At 45.6% G+C, this 21,051-nt stretch overlaps 1 protein-coding gene across 1 annotated transcript in view; it reads left to right on the top strand.

Moving 5' to 3' along the window:
• Positions 1-20,051, top strand: part of Poldip3 (DNA polymerase delta interacting protein 3) — a 31,302-nt gene extending 11,251 nt beyond the window's left edge. The window contains exons 2-9 of the mRNA XM_038342565.2: positions 3,804-4,194; positions 4,884-4,970; positions 7,542-7,637; positions 9,690-9,869; positions 10,408-10,485; positions 13,436-13,565; positions 16,943-17,009; positions 18,036-20,051. Coding sequence (XP_038198493.1) covers positions 3,804-4,194; positions 4,884-4,970; positions 7,542-7,637; positions 9,690-9,869; positions 10,408-10,485; positions 13,436-13,565; positions 16,943-17,009; positions 18,036-18,213 — 1,207 coding nt within the window. The 3' untranslated portion in view covers positions 18,214-20,051. The remainder of the gene's footprint in view (positions 1-3,803; positions 4,195-4,883; positions 4,971-7,541; positions 7,638-9,689; positions 9,870-10,407; positions 10,486-13,435; positions 13,566-16,942; positions 17,010-18,035) is intronic.
• Positions 20,052-21,051: the final 1,000 nt, after the last annotated feature.

Raw genomic sequence — 21,051 nt, 5'->3', positions numbered from 1 at the left:
TGCTGGGATTAAAGGCGTGCGCCACCACCGCCCGGCTTGTCATCAATGTTTTTGATCTTGGCCGTTCTTACAGGTGTTAGATGGAATCTCAGAGTTGTTTAGATTTGCATTTGATTACTAAGGATGTTGAGCATTTCCTTAAGTGTCTTTCAGCCATTTTAGATTCCTCTGTTGAGAGTTCTCTGTTTAGGTCTGTACTCCATTTTTTTTTTTTTATTGGATTATGTGATCTTTTGGTGTCCAATTTCTTGAGTTCTTTGTATATTTTGGAGATCAGCCCTCTGTCTGATGTGGGGTTAGTGAAGATCTTTTCCCATTTTGTAGGCTGTCATTTTGTCTTGTTGACCATGCCCTTTGCTTTACAGCTTTTCAGTTTCTGGAGGTCCCATTTACTAATTGTTTCTCTCAGTGTCTGTGCTGCTGGGGTTATATTTAGGAAGTGGTTCCCTGTGCCAATGCGTTCAAGTGTACTTCCCACTTTCTCTTCTGTAAGGTTCAGTGTGGCTGGCTTTATGTTGAGGTCTTTGATCCATTTGGACTTGAGTTTTGTGCATGGTGATAGATAAGAGTCTATTTTCATTCTTCTACATGTTGATATCCAGTTATGCCAGCACCACTTGTTAAATATGCTTTTTTTTCCATTTGATATTTTTTGCTTTTTTGTCAGAGAGCCTTTCCTTCTTATGATGCAGGGTTGGCACAGATAAGGAGGTGCTGAGTGAGAAAATCCAGGCTGTGGGAGACATAGCCTTATAAACAGATCGTATGGTAAGCGCTGTAGGGTGCTTTGAAAGATACAAGAGGAACTTCCATCTGGGTGCAGAGAGACTTTGGTATGGGGACTCAGGCGGTAAAGAACCCTTTGTGTTTGGAAAACCTTTTTGAGTTGGGATAGCTAGAAGCTTCCTCAACTCCATGAGCAGAGAATTTGCAAGCTCTGGGTTCTAGCTAACTTTTCTACATGCTGCTTGTCTAAAACGCTTTTGACTACTGCTTTTCCCAGGCTCCCTGGGTCATGTCTAAACGTCCCCACAGCCTTCCAGATGTCCAGTTGTTTGTGATGACCCCACATACTGTGTGCCTTCTTGGGCGAACTGTGATCATTGTGTGGCTGTAGGCCACTCTTGGATTTGAAGCACCTGGAAGCTACACTCTGACTCCCTTTGGTAACCCTGTGACTTTGGAGGAGCTCAATAAATGGTTATTTTAATCTGGGAGGCCCAGTTAGTGGGTTGGAAACAGTGGGGGGACTTTTCATGCAGCATAGTATAACCATCTAATGTGAAGATTTCTCAACACAGCTCTTTCCAGGTTTAGCTTTGCAGGTTACAAATGCAGCCCCAGACACTGCTAGGGTTTGGTCTCAATAACTCAGGGGTGGAATCTGACAGCTCTGTATTTGAGTAGTACATAAGAGTCTCGGAGACAGTGCTAGTTTTTAGATAATGGGTCCTGGGAAAGAAATGAACCCCTTTCTGCCCTTCCTTCTAGCTTAGGGGTTGGGGAGAAAACAAGGAAAGCACAGCTGTAACAGGCACAAAGGAAAGCTGGGGAATCAGAGAGGTTTTCTGAGAAAGGAGATGTTGGCATAGACGTCTCGAGGCAGAACACCCGCCTTAGGAATGGTTGCTTTTACTGGCTGGCATGGATAGAGGCCTGTGGGTAGAGTAGGTAGGTCAGGCAGGAGAAACCTGCAGACTCCCATCCTTTACTCAGCAGAGCCAGGTGTTGAGTTTCAAACCACAGGAATGGGGCCTGCTTAATGGAGTTTAATTCATTTCTCATTTTTAAAGATTTATTTAATTAATGTGTGCTAGCATTCGGATGAACCTGGTCCTGTATCTTGAGGGCCTGTCAGTGCATCACGCAGAGCAGGCCATATCCCCTCTCTTTAAAAGGTGAAACTCTGCCTACTTCTCTCTTCTTCCTCTTCCCCTTTTTCTCTCTACATCCCCCTACCCCCTTTTTCACCCTCTCTCTCCCTTTCCCTTTCCTTCCCCCACTCCCTTTATCACACTAAAACTCCCCACTATGTATGTAAGCTCTGTCTGTATGGCGTCAGGGACCCTCTTGTGCAGACTTATTACAATGTGAACTGGTGTTTTGCCTGTATATATTCTGTGTGAGAGTGTTGGATCCCCTGAAACTGGAGTTACAGACAGTTGTGAGCTGCCATGTGGGTGCTGGGAATTGAACCCAGGTCCTCTGGAAGAGCAGCCAGCGCTCTTAACCACTGAGCCTTCTCTCCAGCCCCCTCATTTCTAATTTTTAAAAACTATTTTAGTTTTATCTTTTATTTATGTGTATGCATGTGTTTATGTGCAGTGCCTGAAAAGACTAGCAAGGGGCATCAGATCCTCTCTAGCTGGAGTTACAGGCAGTTGGTTGTGAGCTTCCTGGCACTGGTGCTGGGAACCAAACTCTGGTCTGGAAGAAAAACAAGAGCTTTTAACCACTTCACCATTGCTCAAGCCTTCATTTCTAACTTTAGGAGTTGTTGAAATTGTGTGTTCTTATTATTGCAGAGCTATTTTTTTTTTTAAGTTTTATTTACGTGTATGAGCATTTTGCATGCATGTACCATGTATGGGCCTGGTGCCCTTCAGAACTCAGAAGAATAGGGTATTGGATCATCTAGAATTACAGATGGTGTGAGCCACCATGCCAGAGCTGGGAACAACCCAAGTCCTCTGCTAGAGAAATACACTCCCTTAACCCACTGAGCTCTGTCTCCAGCCCCTGTGTGGGGTTTTGGTTTTGGTTTTGGTTTTTTTTTTTTTTTTTTTTTTTGAGACAGGGTTTCTCTGTAGCTTTGGAGTTTGTCCTAGAACTAGCTCTTGTAGACCAGGCTGGTCTCGAACTCACAGAGATCCGCCTGCTTCTGCTTCTCAGGTCGTGGGATTAAAGGCATGTGCTACCACCATCCAGCATGGCTATTAAATCTTTATCTTCATTTTATTAGTTTTTATAGTGCTGAGACCTACATGTTGGCTCCCTTAGTCATAGTAAGAGGTGTCTGCCTACGTAGCGGCACCATTTATTTTAAGAGGCAGCTTCACTGCCTTCTACACAGAAAGCAGGCATAACAAATACCTCCAGGTACATAAAAGGTTGATTGAAAGCATGATCAGGGATGAAACAGTCTTAACTCGTTGTGAACTAGCCATAATTTTTTGTTTATGATGCAAGGTTAAAAGCCAGAGGGGGCTGGAGAGATGGCTCAGAGGTTAAGAGCACTGATTGCTCTTCTGGAGGTCCTGAGTTCAATTCCCAGCAACCACATGGTGGCTCACAACCATCTGTAACGATATCTGGTGCCCTCTTCTGGCATGTGGGCATACATGGAGGCAGAACACTGTGTACATAATAAATAAATAAATCTTAAAAAAAAAAAACAAAAACAAAAAACCAACCAAGCATCCAAACAGTTGCTCTTAGTGAAGGCTGCTGTTGCTGTTAAAAAAAAAAAGCCAGAGGTAAGAAAGAAGTTGGTGGGCTGGAGAGATGGCTCAGTGGTTAAGAGCATTGCCTGTTCTTCCAAAGGTCCTGAGTTCAATTCCCGCCAACCATGTGGTGGCTCACAACCATCTGTAATGAGTTCTGGTGCCCTGGCCTGCAGACATACACACAGACAGAATATTGTATACATAATAAATAAATATTTTAAAAAAAAAAGAAAGAAGTTGGTATGTTTGGGTTTTGAGAGTTATGGGGCAAGCTCTATGGTGAGTGTTCCTAACTCTCCTCCATGGGCTGCTGTTGGTCTTCAGATTCATTTACTGTTATAGTTTTACACTTGGCAGGCTCAGCACCAGACCAGGAGTTGGAGGCATCCGATCTCGAGTTGGGATCCAACATAGTCTTCTTAGCCAGCCAGCTCGCACAGCCACCTTCCAGCAGAGATTTGATGCCCGGCAGAAGATTGGCATCTCAGATGCTCGGCTCAAGCTTGGAGTCAAAGATGCTCGAGAGAAGCTTTTGCAGAAAGATGCTCGGTTTCGGATCAAAGGAAAAGTACAGGATGCCAGAGAGATGCTAAACTCACGAAAGCAGCAGAGCACTGTGCCCCAGAATCCCTGGCAGGTGGCTGATGCCCGGGAGAAGATCAGCTTGAAGAGGAGATCCCCTGTTACCTTCACAAGCCCACCCATTGGGACAGTGACCCCCGCTCTGAAACTCACCAAAACCATCCAGGTAGGCTCTGGCTCCTGCCAGCATTTCCAGAAACCTGGGAAGTAAGCTAGAAGTATGCGGGAAACATTGGAGAATGGAAAAGTGCAAGGTTTTGTTTCAAGTGTTGGTTTAGCACTTTCTGCCTTACAAAAGGGCATGGAGAATACGTTAGAGACAGTCTTGTGGCATACAGAAAATTGTCTTTTAAAGGAAAGGTCTACAAGAATGAATGACTTTCCAAAGTTAGGCAAAAGTAAAAAAAAATGAGAACACAAAGCATGTTGTATACATGCTATGGCAGGTACTTAGCAAATTCTATCTTATTTGTTCCTCACTCAAACTTCAGAATAATTACCTTAGTTTTATTTTAAAAAATAATAGTCTGAAAGAAACATGAGCTAGTGTATCTGGCATTATTCACTCATCCAGTCATGAGAGGAACAGGATAGGTGCCCAGGAGATAAGACTGCTTGTCTGATGTCCCAGCCACCCCACACAACCAGTACTCCAGAAGGAAAGGAAACTGTATTTAATATGCATTAGTTTTTTTAAACAGGGGTAGCAGCACCAATTATTTACCAAATTCATTAAGCTCTTCAGGCCTATTATTGTTTGACCTTGGTTGATCCTTGTACATGCCAACATATTTCAAGTTCGTTAGAATGCACACGACCTTTCTGGGATGGATTATGACCACTGGATGTTTCTAGGTTCCACAGCAAAAGGCTATGGTGCCACTTCATGCTCATCCTGCTGGAATGAGGATCAATGTTGTCAATAACCACCAGGCCAAACAGGTAAAGTGAGTGGGTATGGGTGTGTGGTACCCCACACCTGAGTGTATATGCATGATATATTTTGATGAGGTCTGCTTGGGTAAATCAACTGAGGACTGACCTATGGCTCCTATTTCAAAGTTTTAGAAGAAGGTTTTCACTTTAGAGTTTGTGAGTTTTAAGAAGAAACTTGTGTTAGGAGTGATGTCACACACCTTTAATCTTAGTGCTCAGGGAGCGTAGGCAATTGAGTCTCTGAGTTTGAGGCTAGCCTGGTCTATGTAATGAGATGCTATTGCAGAAAAAGAAGCAGCAGCCTCTTTGGAGACATGGTTCACATCTCTAATCTCAGCACTTGGAGGCTGGACCAGAGACCATGAATTTGAGCCCTGGGGTATATAGTGAGTTCAGGACAGCCTGGATTATAGAATGAGACCTTGTTTTTAAAAATGAAACAACTAGGCGGTGGTGACACACACCTTTAGTCCAGACAGCCTGGTCTGCAGCGTAATGGACAGCCAAAGCTACACGGAGAAACCCTGTCTCAAAAAAACAAAAACAAAAACCCTAAAGCAAAACAAAACCAAAATAACGAAAGAAGGAAGGAAGGAAGGTAGTTCTTAATCTAGGTATGGTATATGTGTAATCAGGAGCGTTACAAGGGCTAGGACAGCCTTGGCTATGTAGGGAGACCTTGTCTCTAAAAATAGAAACATTTTTTTGTTTTTGTTTGGTTTTGTTTTGTTTCTGAGACAGGGTCTCACGTAGGCTGGTTTCCAGTTCACTCTGCCTCCACCTCCTGGTGTGTGGTGCTGTGGATGAAACCCAGGGCTTCACATTGTACCACTTCCGCACCTACACCTGAGCCTTTGGGAAGATGCTTCTTACTGAGGAAGGAGGGACATAAAGGGCAGTAGGAGAGAGCAAAACTACTAAATTGTTATAAGCATTACATGTGCCTGATGCTGAAAAGCACCTTCATGTACCTGCTCACCAAGCCAGGAACTATTGATGTTCTGCTATAGCTCCTCTCTAAGTTTGTTTTTAAAATGTATATCAGTGTTGGTTTGCATGTGGACTGCGTGTGTGCGTGGCACTGAGTTCAGAAGAAGGTACCTGGAACGGGAGTTTAACCCATCATTTGAGTACTAGGAACCAAATCCAGGTCCTCTTTGAGAGCAGCAAGTGCTCTCAATTGCTGAGCCATCTCTCTTGCCCCCCTTTGTTGTTGTTGTTGTTTTGTTTTGATGTGCTGGGAATAGAACTCAGGGCCTTATGGTGCTAGAAATACTGGACCACTGAACCATTCCAGCCCCCTCTCTGTCTTTTTTCATTTGTTGTTGCTGTTGTTAATTATGTGTCATACTTAAGTGGAATTGAGGTTATTTCTCACCCAATTTTGTAACATTCTTTTTATTCATAATTTGTTTCAAGTTTGTATAAAAATCTTTAACAACTGGATAATTGTTGGTTTCACATTTTCCTTACTAGAAATACTCTCCTTTGAACACTAGAAAAATTCTCCTGTGAATTTTATCCTTTGGGATGAAACTCTTTGTCGAGTTTAGGTTTAGCCTGTGGGATGGATGACTTTCCAAGCCAAATGATACATAGTCATGTACTTCACAGTGGCAGTGTGGTCAGTGATAGACTGCATACAGTGACATATACCAGACCAGCTATGTACTAGGGTCTGCTATCTTACCATCTAGGCCTGTGTAAATAGTCTAAGTATACGTTGTTATCCCACAATGAAATTTTTTTTTCTCAGACTGTCATTAACTGACTTATAAAATATAGAGATTCTGGATAAGCATTTGCTACTTATAAAAAGATACTTCTGGCCGGGCAGTGGTGGCGCACGCCTTTAATCCCAGCACTCGGGAGGCAGAGGCAGGCGGATCTCTGAGTTCGAGGCCAGCCTGGTCTACAAGAGCTAGTTCCAGGACAGGCTCTAGAAACTACAGGGAAACCCTGTCTCGAAAAACCAAAAAAAAAAAAAAAAAAAAAAAAAAGATACTTCTGAGCCAGGCAATAGTGGCACACACCTTTAACCCCAGCAGTCTAGAAGCAAAGTCAGGTAGATCTCATTGAGTCAAAGTCAACCTGGTCTACAGAGTAAGATCCAGGACAGCCAACAAGAGCTACACAAAAAAATCCTACCAAAAAAAAAACAAAAAAAACAAACAAAAAAAGTAATTTCTGGTCATGTGTTATGTACCCGAGAGGCTGGGGACAAGAGGATTGAGTTTCAAGCCAGGCCGGGCTACTGGATTATTTCTACCAAAAAAAAATTTCCAAACACCTATAAATCACAGTACTTTTTAAACAATTTTTGTTGGGTTCTGTGGGTAAGAGTCACTTTGTAAGGACTTGAATCCCAAGTCTCTCCAGGCCCCTGTACTCATGTGTCCACCTCCTTTCTTAGTTCCTTGTTCATTTCAGCAGCTGTCTCTCTGTTCTTGGTTCAGATGTTTGTTGCGGGCCTGCATGCCATAGTAGTATTTATTGATCTGATTGATTTGTTTATTCTGGGGTGCTAGGGATCATTTAGCGACATCCCTAGCCCAACTACTGTTTCTTTGTTCTCAGAACTTATACGACCTAGATGAAGATGATGACGTTGCAGCACCTGTTCCTACTAAACAGATGAAGTTTGCAGCCACAGGCAGCTTTGTCCACCACATGGTATGGTACTCTACATCAGTGGATGGATAAGGTTGTAGAGTAAAGGGCCTCTCACTGATGATGCTGTGAGTTTTTTAGAGCCATTAACTGTCCAGCTCCACTATTGAGACTGGGGTGTCTAGGACTTGCTTAAGATCCCATAGCAAGCTGGGTGGTGTTGGTGCATTCAGGAGGTAGAGACAGGCAGATCTCTGTGAGTTCAAGGCCAGCCTTGTCTACAGAGCGAATTCCAGGACAGGCTCCAAACTTATACAGAGAAACCCTGTCTTTAAAAAAAAAAAAAAAAATCCGCTAGCAGTGAAATGAAATGAGCTGCAGTTCCCAGGGGTTGGGTTTGAGGCACTTGAAGGGAATTGTCTTGGTCTGTTTTCTCCTACTGTAACAGTGCAGCAGGCTGATAAACTGTAAGCAGTTGAAGTTTACCAGCAAGTTAAGAAAGTTGGGCGGTATCTGGTAAGGGTACTGGTCAGACATCATGCAGAGAAGTGAGAAAGCAGAATCTGGGAGCTTGAGGAGGGTCCTGGTGCAAATACTCAGCTTTGGCCAGGATTCCAAGTGTGAAGCAATCTCCTGGTTACTAGTTAAGTTTTTATAGTGGTTGTAAAGTTGAGTGATGCCAGTTCATTCCTTTATAAAGGGAAGAGGCCTTTCCAGTAATTAGACTGTTTGGAGGTGTCTGCCTGTCTACTGACTGGCTTAGTCTATGGCTAATTCCAGTTTAAAAAGAAAGAAAAAAAACAGTACTTACAGTAATTTCACTTAAGATTTCCCCTTCTCAGTGACATGAGTTTGTTTTTATGATAAGGAAGCAGCACAGGGAGAGAGGATGAACTTATTCAACATAACATAGCATGGATCAGTATTGCTCCTGGGTACTATTTTGACACAGAGAGTGGCTTGAGCAGTGTGGAATCTGGTATGGAGAGGATGCTTCACCAGACTCGGAGAAGCCTGGTGAACTGACTCCACCCCATATTCTCATCTACTTCTTTGGCTGTGGAATCCCTCCCTTCTTCCTGTTTGGTGCCAGCAAACCTTAAGTCACAAAACCACCTGGCTTTAGTGTCATGCATCTTTCTAGACATGTTAATATGAGCAGTTTCTGTTTCCAAGGGACCATATCCTCAGTTCAGGAGGGGACTGATTCCAATGGTCTGCGCATACTAACTCTGCCAGCCTGTCCTCACAGTCTTAGAGCCACAGAGGCTATGGCTAGGCATGGTGCCTTTGTATTGCCATATCAGAGACCAGAAGCTAGGAGTTCCATGCCTTCTTAGGAGAGTTCCTAGGGACCAGAGAGAAGACTCAGTAGATAAGAGTACTACCTGTTCTTCAGAGGACTCAGGCTCAATTCCCAGCACCTACATTGCAGTTCACAACTGTCTCTAACTCCAGCTCCAGAGGATCTGATAAATACTCACGCAGGCAAAAGATCAATGCGTAGAAAATAAAAATCATTTTAAAAAAGAGTTCCTGTGTCCAGCCATTCTGTAAGTTGATAAGAAGCTGATCTAGGAATGAGCTTGATCTCAGGCTTTTGGCCTTCTGATCAGTTGTAAATGCAGGGTTTCCAAAAGTTTGAGTAGTGTGGGTGAGCCTCTGACTCTTGGATGAGTTTCTTGCTCAAAGCTATATGGAATCCTCTTGCCCTGTGGAAAGTGGCTTCTTTGTGCCTTCCTCCCATCAAGGGTTCCAGTCAGTGCTTGGGCCGTATGCGCTTCTCGATCTTGAGCCTGCGTGTGTACACACACATATACCCATACACCCCAGCGTATATTGCTAATACTGATAACCTTACCCCTCAGGCTTGGCCTGGCTGCTAGCCCTTCAGACGGTAGTCTGTGTCTTGGCCTGGCAGTTGTGGCACATACCTTTACTTCCAGCACCCAGGAGGTAGAGACAGGTAGATCTCTGTGAGTTCGAGGCCAGCCTGGTCTACAAAATAAATTCCAGCACAGCCAGGGTGTTTACACAGAGAAATTCTGTCTCTAAAAACAAAACAAAAAGACTGTGTCTCTGGCTTCTCAGATTCCTTTCTGCCTGTTTGTGTAGACTGGACTGAGCAGTTCCAAGCTGTCCATGTCCAAGGCCCTCCCTCTCACAAAAGTGGTTCAGAATGATGCCTACACAGCTCCTGTTCTCCCCTCCTCTGTTCGAACCAAAGCCTTGACCAACATGTCCCGGACGCTAGTGAACAAGGAGGAGCCTCCCAAAGAGCTGCCACCTGCTGAGGTAAGGTAAAAGTTACTACTCCAGCTAGTGTCAGCCTGTGTGTGTGGTCACTGTGTTGTGTGTACCCCATGGGTCCTCAGAACTCCCCTGTGAAGTGGATGCTTGCCATCCCTTTCTGCAAGTGAATAAAAACCAGTACCTGGAGACCCTTACCCTCAATGAGCTTGCTGGCCAGTGAGGACCCTTGGAGAGAGGTCACTCTGTGTAGTGATATGGCATGAGGGTCCCAGAAGAAAGCTACTGAGAACCTTGAGGAAACATGTTGCGTCTCTCAGGAATTTAAGCCTATGTCTTTACTAAGCCTGAGCTGACTGAGTCTGGGAGCATGGATAACATTCCATGCAGAGGCTTGGGTCTGAAGGGTCTGCACAACTAAGAAGTAGCAGGAGTCTGGTAGCCTCTATAGTCCAAGAGGCCCAGTGTGATAGATGAACTCTGAATGGGGTTTCTGCTGTGCCTTCCTGGTCAGCTGTCTGAAGTGATTTTGTGTTAGTACATGCTGCCTTTTGACTCCTTGTCACATTCTTGTCTCTGGCAGCCTGCGCTCAGCCCCTTGGAAGGCACCAAGATGACTGTGAATAATCTGCACCCTCGAGTCACAGAGGAGGACATTGTTGTAAGTACCGTCACAGCTGCCTGACCTTTAGGTCACAGGCTGCTTCTGCAGTACAAGTCTGTAGGACCACATCATTAAGGATTTGCTGGAACTCAAATGATACTCATGCTCAGGGCAAATCTTTTACCACCCAGGATACAGGGCCAAGTCACCAAAGGTGCAGTTAGGGAAACAGATACTGACTTCTGGTGGGGTAACAGGATGGACTTATTCCCCCCAACAAGTTAGCATCACACTTGAAACAAATGACTTAAAAGACTCAGTGTCCGGGGCTTTACTGGAGACTGGTAGTCACTTGGGCATCTTGTGCTTAGCATGTAACAGAATTCCATAACTGTGCAGAAATAAAGCAGGCGTTCACTGTAAACCATACTATGTACAGTGTGGTGAGCTACTTTGTTAGTTCCTAGTGTTGGAAGGCCCAGGTTTCAGGCACCAGCCAGAGGCCTCACGGGAGCTCAGCAGATCTGTCCTGAGGTGGCAGAGATAGGGGATCTTTATGAGGAAAGAGCCTTGGAGGCAGCCCTTGAGAGCACAGCGTTGGTGCAGCTGTTTGCTTTCTTCTACGGGGTCTCTAAATAGCCTCCTGTCCAGCCTGCCTACATCATGGCATGTCCCATGACAGGGCTAGGAGGGTCCCTGTCATACCTGTCTTAGTTACTTTCCTCTTGCTGTTTTCTGTGACCAAACACCATGAGGAAAACAAACTAAAAAGAAAGGATTTAATATGGGGCTTAGGGTTTCAGAGGGTAGAGTCCACAGTGATGGGGCAAAGGCATGGTGGCAGGAACAGCTGAGAACTCACAACTTGGTCTACAAGTAGGAGGCAGAAAGAACAAATACTGGAAATACAGTGAGTTTTGAAATCTCAAAGCCAATGACACCTTCTCCAACAAGACCATACATACCTCCTAATCCTTCCCAAACAGTTCCACTAACTGGGGGGGGGGGTGGCATGCATTCCAACATAAGAGCTTATGGGGACAATTGTCATTGTACAGCATTGCTGATTGGTGTTTCCCCTGAGTCTTTGGAACATCTTGTCTCCTTTGTGAGTTTAGTGATTCCATCTTCTAAAGGAGCAAGATGGCAGGGTTTGGTGGGTGACCTCTGTAGATTGCCTTCTTGTCCTGACTCTGACAGTCATGAGCATAGCTAAGGTGCCTGGTAAATGTGAGCCTGGAAACGACCAGCACTTTCTTTTCACTCAGCGGATATTAGGCAGGCAACAGAGGTATTCATTTAGAAACCCAAGCACCCTTTGGACTGTCAAGTCATAAAATGGGTACAGCTGGAGACGCCACCTGCTCCCTGCAGTCGTATCTCAGGTTCTAGCAACTCCTCCTGTGACCAGCATATTTTTTTGCTGGGTAACTGAAGTCCAAAGTGCTGTGTGGACAGCTTTAGAACTAAGGCCTCCCTTTCTCCTTTAGCAGAAGCAGTACACGTAGACAGACATTCACAGAGTACATGCACAAGTGTGCACCCAAGAGCTTGGGAGCATTCTGGCTTTAGTTAAGACTTGGTAAGGGGGCTGGAGAGATGGCTCAGCGGTTAAGAGCATTGCCTGCTCTTCCAAAGGTCCTGAGTTCAATTCCCAGCAACCACATGGTGGCTCACAACCATCTGTAATGAGATCTGGTGCCCTCTTCTGGCCTTCAGGCATACACACAAAGAATATTGTATACATAATAAATAAATAAATTAAAAAAAAAAAAAGACTTGGTAAGCTGTAAAGAATTGAAACTTTTTTTCCTGATTCTAAAAGTAATTGTGAGATTGGGTGTGGTGGTACACACCTCTAATTCCAGCACTTGAGAGGAAGGGGCTGGTGGATGTCTGAGTTCGAGGCCAGCCTGGTCTACAGAGTGTGTTCTAGGACAGCCAAAGCTACACAGAGGAACACAGTCTCAAAACCAGAAACAAGCCCCCCCCCCCCCCAAAAAAAAAAGGTAACCGTGAGCTGAAATGGCCTCTACTCATAATTCTAGGTATTCGGGAGACTGGGCTAAAAGTGTCAGAAATTCAAGGCCAGCCTGGGTAACACAACAATAGAATAACAACTTATCGAGTACTTTCTGTTTACCAGATACTTTGTGTGAAAGATTTTTGAAAAAATGCAAGTGGAAAATAAAACTCAGAATATTTTGTCAGTATTAAATACTTAAACTTTTTGTGCAGATAAGTAACATTAAAAGAACAACAGTAGGGTTGGGCAGGCTTGGTGGCGCACGCCTTTAATTCCTTCACCCGGGAGGCAGAGGCAGGAGGACTTCTGAGTTTAAGGAGTGAGTTTTAGGACAGCTAGGGGTGCATAGTGAAGTCATTTTGGAGATCCTGTCAATGGCCTTTTTGTCTGAAAACATTATAGACATGATGGCATGTAATAAATGGATTTAAGTTCTGATTGACCCCTCATACATCTCCTTATCCCTCTCTGGTCTCTGCCTCCTTCGCTAAGGTGAGGTGATTAGAGAACTGGGCTGGGGCAGGGAGCCATCTAGGAGAGCACACAGCCCAGTAGAAGTCATTACTGGTAAAAGGCAGCACCCACTCTCTGTGCCTAATTTGCTGGGACTCGCCTGATTTAGTGCTCAGAGAACCATGTTGTCCTGGGATTCCTCTGTCACCACACACCCTTCACTCTCACCAGCATCCATGGTTTCCACAGCCCCTTCCTGGGCTGCAGTGCAGCTGCTTTTAATGAACTTGTGCGCCATTTTGTAGTTCTATCACAGAGCTCTCTGAGGTTCCACAATTGTAAACACTGTTGAACTGCACAGAGGGAACCTGGGGGTGACTTCGTGGAATGTCCCAAGCACTGCAAGCCGAGAATACCAAAAGAAAAGAATCTGCCCTGAAATCTTGGGCATGGGGCTGCAGAGCAGTCCTTGGAGAGTGTGAATGGCAGGGAGTCAGAGTTTCCTCCCAACCTCACTTGTCCTTGCAGGAGCTTTTCTGTGTGTGTGGAGCCCTCAAACGCGCTCGGCTGGTCCATCCTGGGGTAGCAGAAGTTGTCTTTGTGAAAAAGGATGATGCCATCACTGCTTACAAGAAGTACAACAACCGATGTCTGGACGGTAAGTTAGAAGGGAGCCACCACCAGCCTCCCTTCTGTTTTTAAGCAGTAGACATCTGGGACCTTCAGGGTAACAGGAAGAGGCAGTGACATGTACTATGTGAATAGTGCATCCCTTTGGATGAGCATCTTAGGGTCTTGTTGGGAAAGCAGGCTTCACATTTGGGCTTGCTAGGACACAAATTTCTCAGAGGCCTGGATTCTTGGCTATGCTGTCTTCTGGGTGAGATCTACCAGTGAGTAAGCAACTTTTTAATGTCTCAAGCTAAATAGTAGAGAGGAGCTTTGTGCCATGCTACTTTCTAGTTGCTCATTGTGTATGTGATGAGAACCTGCTGAGGACCAGGGCTTTGGACTAGAATCAGGGAGGCAGAGAATAATAGCCTGCTCTGGTTTGCATGTGCTTGTCTGCTGTGTGTGTATCTTCTAGAGAAATGTCCATACAGTCTTTGCCAAGTCTATAGTTGGATTCTTTTTTGGTTTTTGAAACCGGCTTTCTCTGTGTAGCCTTGACTGTCCTGGAACTCACTCTGTAGACCAGGCTGGCCTTGAACTCACAGAGATCCGCCTGCCTCTGCCTCCTGAGTGCTGGCTGGATTCTCATTCATGTTCTTTCTCTCCCCCCCCCCCCTCGCTTGAGTTGTAAAGAAGATGTAATTACAAGACTAGGGAGGCAACTCAGTGGGCTAAATGCAAGCATAGCATAAGGACCTGAGTTGAGGTTCCCTCACCCATATAAAAGGTTACATGCTTCTGCAATACCACAACTGTTGGCACAGGGACAGGTGGATCCTTAGGTTTGCTAGCCAGTCAGTGAGAGACCCAGCCTCAAATAATAAGTAACTAAATGAGTAAACAACTAAATGAATAATAAGGTGAAGCGCAATAGAGAAAGACACTGATATTGACCTCTGGCCTCCACATGCACACCCTTAACACCATGCACAAGAGTTCTTCATATAATTTTAGGTCAGGTCTTTGAGTACATAAATTTATTTTGCAGGGTGTTGTGTCTGTGTGTCCCCCATCAGCCTATTCCTTTTTCTTTACTAGGCTATAGTATTGGTTTGCAAACAACAGGGTCTCGCACGTAGCTCAGTCTGGCCTCAAACTCAAAGCAATATTCCTGCCTCTACCTCCCAAGGGCATAGTTTACAAACATTCACCACTAGGCACAGCTTTATTTTATTTTATTTTTTTCCAGTGCTTGGGTTTAAACCAAAGGCCTCACATGTGCTAGGTAAACACTGTCCCCCTCTGGCCCTGTGCCTTTAGCAGCATTAACTAGACATGCAGCTCTTCCTTCCAGGTTACCATTTCTAATCGTCATAACTGAGACTATCTAGCCTGGGCTGTGTAGTTTCAGGAAAGCCTAGTCTACACAACTAGATCTTGTTCAAACAAAACAAATTCATTATAAATATAGGTTATTAGTTGGTCTGATTTCAGTATTATGTTTCAAGGATAGGCAGGCTACAAAGAGACAGGAATGCCTAGTCAGTGGGGCAGCCAGGGCACACATTTCTGATGCATCTTACTGTATCTCACAGAAGATGTAATAACACTGAGACAGCTTCAGGCAGTGCAGAATGACCAAAACGTGACAGAGGCCAGGCAACAGTGACACATGCCTTTAATCCTAACAGGCAGAGTTCAAGGCCAGCCTGGTCTATAGAGCAAGTTCCAGGACAGACTCCAAAGCTACACAGACAAACCCTGTCTTGAAAAATCAAAAACAAATTAATAAAAAAAAAGTGACAGAGACTTAGAGTTAGCACTGCTCCTGCAGAAGTGGCCCTGATAACGTCATTCATTCTTCCTTGAAGAAAGGAGGGGGAGATAAACCCTCAAGAGCACTGTAATGCAGAGAATGGCACGGTGGCCTGGGGTCAGCAATATGGATTCAGTCCAGTTTCACCTTTGCTTTCCTTTAAGTGGATTCAGTGATCTATCCACATGCACAACTAATAATCAGATTTTTGGTTCCTTTAATGAGGTCAGTGTGTATTTTGAACTTTTCTTTAGGGTTGTTGAAGGGTTTGCAGCGCACATGGTAATCTATCAGAACCTGTTTCAGGTTGGTACAGAAATGCTCTCACACAGCTCTGCTCCTTTGCGCCATGACTCACCATGAGAGTGCAGCCTCAGCACTTGATCCTGTTAAAACGGGGAAGAGTCTCACATCTTTTAATCTGTTTCACGTAGGATCATGGTATGAACATTTTCTTTTGTCTGAGGTTTTCTGTCCCACCCAGTCCTTGTCCTGCCTGGTTCCTACAGTTATTAAGTCCCAAAGAAATCACACAGGGGTCTACATTAGTTATAAACTGATTGGCCCATTAGCTCAGGCTTCTTATTAACTCTTATAACTATATTAGCCCATTATTCTTGTCTGTGTTAGCCATGTGGTACCTTATTCAGCGAGGCAGTCACATCTTGCTTCTTCTGTGGCTGGGTCACGAGTGCAGGCTAGGACTTCCTTCCCAGAATTCTCCTGTTCTCATTGACCCACCTCTACTTCCTGTCTGGTTGTCCTGCCTATACGTCCTGCCTGGCTACTGGCCAATCAGCATTTATTTAAAATATAATTGACAGAATACAGACCATTGTCCCACACCAGTTTTCCTTGCTGTGTGTCTCATAGGCTTGTTTGAGTTGCTTCTTACTACGTAGTTCCATCCCCATCCCACACAGTCACCGACTCCAGTGTGAAGCAGAGTTCTGACCTTTTTGCTTCCTAGTCTCATTACTGAGAGTCCCGTACACTCTTAGGTTTCCTTAGTGTCTACATGTGTTAGTGTGTTTTCTGTTGCTGTGATGAGTACTTGAGGCTGTATTCTTTATACAGGAGGGAGAGAGGTTCATTTGAGATTATCAGAGGCAGTACTAGCATTGGTTTGGCTTATGCGAGGACTTACTGAACCAGGCCTGTTCTCATCACGCAGTACACTGTACTCAGGGATCACACACATTTTACAAAAGACAAAGAGTTTGTTAGCAAGAGTAAGCATGGAGATGGGGACAGACTTTTCAAATCACTCTCCAAGGATAGAGTCTAGGGGTCTAGTGGGTGAAAGAGTGGTCTAAGATATAGTCAGACTTCCCAGCTCTGTAGGGCACACATTCAGAAAATGGCCAGTTAGCTGCCCCCAGGTCTCCATGCTAGATAGCTTCTGTTTGTTCTGCACAAGGTACCCCAGACTGAGTGTAAACTTGGAATCCTCCTGCATGAGTCTCTCAATACTTAGATTTCCGAGCTGGGCCACTAATGTCTGGCTTTAGTGGGAGGATTTGACCCTTGGTCATGCTGTTGGTGACCTTTGTCCTCTAATGAAGAACAGGTCTCTTGATTGAACCTTTTTCTTTTTTGGTTTCCAGGGCAACCCATGAAATGCAACCTTCATATGAATGGGAATGTCATCACCTCAGACCAACCCATCCTGCTGTAAGTGTCAGGGGGTCGGGCTGGGAAGAGTTGTCTGCTTGTCTGCTCTCCACAGTCAGCTCTTCCGTCCTGGGGGTGGAGCCTCGTCACTGCTTCTTCTGTCCTCCAGTCCATCTGCTCTGACGCTCAGCAGTCGATCGGGCACTTAAATCAGAACCAAGTGCTTTATCTCAGACTGTCCCCAAGGTTTGAATACAGTGGACTCTGAGGGGAGTGGAAAGCAAACCAGTCTCCTCCCCTTTGTGTGACTGACATCTTCTAGGTGAACAGTAACTGACTCCTGGGCACCTGTGCCTGGCTCACTGTTGAGGACTTTTTGGAGCCTGAGATGAGATGCATAGAATGTTGAGGCTGGCAGGATAGAATTTTCTTGAAAGGGGCAATAATACCCAAGGAGAAGGTGAGACTTGCCAAGGTAGGTGGAATTGTGCCAGGCAGGCCTAGAATAGACTTGGACATGCAGAGGCAGGATTTGAACCTGGGTAATAGACAGTGATTAGACAAATCTGTAAAACTGTCCCAGGAGTAAGTGTTTTGGAAAGGGGATGGAGAGAGAAAAAGCTCAGTAATAAGAGTGCATGCTACTCTTGCAGAGGACCCAGAATTGGTTCCTCATGTTGGGCATCTAAACCATCTGTGAGCACTCACATGCACAGACACATATAAACATAATTTTAAATTAAAAAATATTGAAGGTTTTTATGATCTGATAAATTAGGAAGTCATTGGGCTAACCAGAGTTATTGTAGTTGATTTATGTTAGACTTTGAAATATTTGTGTAATGTGTGACCACCTAGAAAAACATGCAGTATTTCTAGACTTGAAACTCTAGCACTCAGCAGGCTGCAGCTAGGTTTTTGTTGTCTTCGTTTGTTTAGTAGAAAATAAGAAAAAGAGAAGTCTCCAAAAGATGAAGTCAGATAGAGGGTACGGAGAGCCTTACACCCCATGCCTAGCTCCCAACAGTGGTGACCCAGCCCCACCTAAGGAGAAACTAACAGGGATTTGGTTCTCTGCTCTCACAGGCGGCTGAGTGACAGCCCCTCAGTGAAGAAGGAGAGTGAGCTGCCTCGGCGGGGGAATCCTGCCTCCTCCTCCAACCCTCCAGCCGAAGTGGACCCTGACACCATTCTCAAAGCTCTTTTCAAGTCATCAGGGGCCTCTGTGACCACACAGCCCACAGAATTCAAAATCAAACTTTGAGGAGAGGAGTGAGGGAGCCAGAAACAGGGCAGAGGAGGGTGGCTCTGTTTCCCAAGGCAAAGCTTGTGACCAATGGGCCGTCGGACTGAAGCCCCCTGAGCAAGGGACAGGCTCCAGGGAGAGCTTCCTCACTGGACAGGACCCACCTTTCTATATTGTTCCACATCTTGCCCTTCTGTGCGTTACATTTCTGTAGTATGTTTCTTCTTTCCTCCGCTCATCACCAAGGTAGGCTGTGTTTGTCTGTGTGCCTCCCCTACCCTCGGCCTCAAGCTGATTTCTTCCCTAGGAATGGTGCACTGTTTCCCTGGGGTAGCCTTATGGCCCCATGGGACACAGGGCTCGAGGGCTGTCAGAGAGACTGCTTTTTTGTTTTGTTTTCAGGAGTTTTCTTGTTCTGAAGTTTTACAAACAAAACAGAATGAATGGGACCTCCTGCCATTCGGTGGGCACCAGGTCAGCCGGGGAGCTGCATTAGGTCTCTGGCCTCGGGTCTTCTCACCACTGTTATCTTCAGCTGATGTGCAGAGCTCTGTGACAGGGTCGGGTAGGGTGGCTATGTGCCAGCTCCTGGCTGCCTGTGCTGTCTTGGGCAACCCAAAAGGATTTCCTAGAGTTCATGTACCCTTGTTAGAGTTGTGCCAAAGGCCCTGGCCCAGTTCTCTCTGCTTCCAGATAGAAGCACAGGAAGGAACCTGTGCCATTGGCCCTCTTGGTTCTCACCTGACAGGACAACACCACAGCCTGGTTTTGGTGCAGGTGCCAGCTGCAAGTTAGTTGGGCCTTTTTCCAGGCTGTACCCACAGGCTGCAGCACAGTGGACTTGGGAGAGATTGATTGAATGGGAGCTGTTGGCTGGCTCTGGCTGTGCCTTTCTGACTTCAGTTATCTACAGAACAGCAATCAGGGTTGCCCAAAGTGCAGCTGCCACCATGGCATCATCTCTGTTAGAGTGAGTGCCTAAGCTGCCATGATGGTCTGAGAGTAGAGCCGACTACCAGCCAGGCTGGCGGGCTGTTTCCTACAGCGTGTTCCAGACTTTAGTGCAGAACTGTGGAGCTTAGGCAGGGCCGGTGGTTGGGCAGCACCGTCCCAAAGCTGACAGGGGGAACAGGACATGATTAGATTGTCACAGCTGCAGCAGGACTCTAAGGGCACGCACACCAGTACTATGTGCTGTGCTGTAAAGGCACAAGCTGAGACACCATGACCCTCAAAACCAGCCCAGAAAAAAGGCCTTCAATTAATTCATGTTCTCCTGGAGTGAGATCTGCCCATCTAGAAGGATCTAGTTTGAGCAAAGATCAGTCCTTCAGCTCTGAGATTGCCCAGCTAAGGAATCCAGCAACGGTATCTAGGGTACTGCACTCTGCTGTTTAAAGAAGTCTGCTCCTCTTAAATCCTTCTAAATGGGTACACACTTAATTCTTCTCAACAACTAGAAGACATTGCCCCATGCTTCACCCTTCCTGGCCCAAGAGAACACCAAGACACTAGGGCCTCTGCTACTCGGAACAGTTGGCACGCTTTTTGCTTTGTGTAGAGTAGGGATGGCCTAGGCCTTTCCCGCTTTCCTTGCTCTTGTTGAATCAGGCGTGCTCTGTACAGCACAGTTGAACCGAGTCAGCCTCGGCCTCCTGGCTGTGTGGTATGTTTTGGGGTGGGGGTGGCCTCCTGCATTTCAGAATGTCCTCTTGGGAAGCAGAAAAGAAGGTGGGCCAGCCCTCATGTCCCATTCCTTTGCATTACTACTTTGTGTCTTGTTCAGGAGAAAAAGGCATTGTGGGATGGAGGAGCTTATTACTTTCCATTTCTCAATAAATGTTTGTTATTCCTAACCTTGAGCTGTAATGTCTTTAAAATGGCTTTACTATATTTATTTTGTGTGTGTACATTTCATGATCCATGTGTTGTGGTCAAGGGCCTACTGGGAATCCATTCTTTGCTTCCACTATGTGGATTCCATGGATGAAACTCAGTTTATTAGGCTGAAGGGTAAAAACCTTTACTTACTAAACCATCTTGTTGGCCCTGGCCTCACGCGCGCGCACACACACACATGCACGCACGCACGCACCCACCCACCTAGTGCCTGCAGAGACCAGAAGAGAGCTTCGGATCCCTGGGAGAACTGAGAGTTACAGTTGTGAGCGGCCTTGTAGATGCTGGGAGTCAAACCCTGGTCCTCTGGAAGAGTAGCCAGTGATCTTAACTTCAAGGCAAATTCTTAACTGACCCCTAAAATCAAAAAAGATTATATACTTCCACCATATATCTAAGAATGCACATTTCCATCCCGAAAGGGAGGAATGGGGACATAGGAACCATTGGACCAAAGACCAAAACCCTGCAGTATGAACACCCAATCCTGTAGCTCCATGTAATGATGGAAGCTTTAGTTTCAAGGGTCTGGGTAGCTCTCTGCCCCTCCAGCTTTTACTGTCTACAACTCCCTGGCCAGTTCCACTTCTTGTATGCAGTTTTCTGTCAAATGTCCATAGCTTTGGCATCTCCGCCATCTTGTGGTCTCATGTATCCCAGGCTTCACTAACAGTTGTGCTGTGTGTAGCCTTGCCACATTCGAAATCTGCCACACACACCATTACCACATTAATGATAATGCCAGTTCTGGCCAACTGGGGCTGGGCCTTGACCCGTTGGAGCACAGTTGTGGCAGCTTCTGTATGGAAGCTGGTAAACTACCCTAGGAGCAGAAAACCACTGTTTCCTCCTCACACTCGGAGGCTGAGCCAGGGAATGAATGGTCTTGTGGGTGCAGAGCAGGCATCCATACCAGCAATAACCTGAAAGTAATAGCCTCTTTTGACACAGGACTGT

Source organism: Arvicola amphibius, chromosome 9 (genome assembly GCF_903992535.2).
Source record: "Arvicola amphibius chromosome 9, mArvAmp1.2, whole genome shotgun sequence".
In the NCBI taxonomy this organism is placed as follows: Eukaryota; Metazoa; Chordata; class Mammalia; order Rodentia; family Cricetidae; genus Arvicola; species Arvicola amphibius.
The sequence above is the reverse complement of the archived record's forward strand: the minus strand, read 5'-3'. Positions and strand labels throughout refer to the sequence as shown.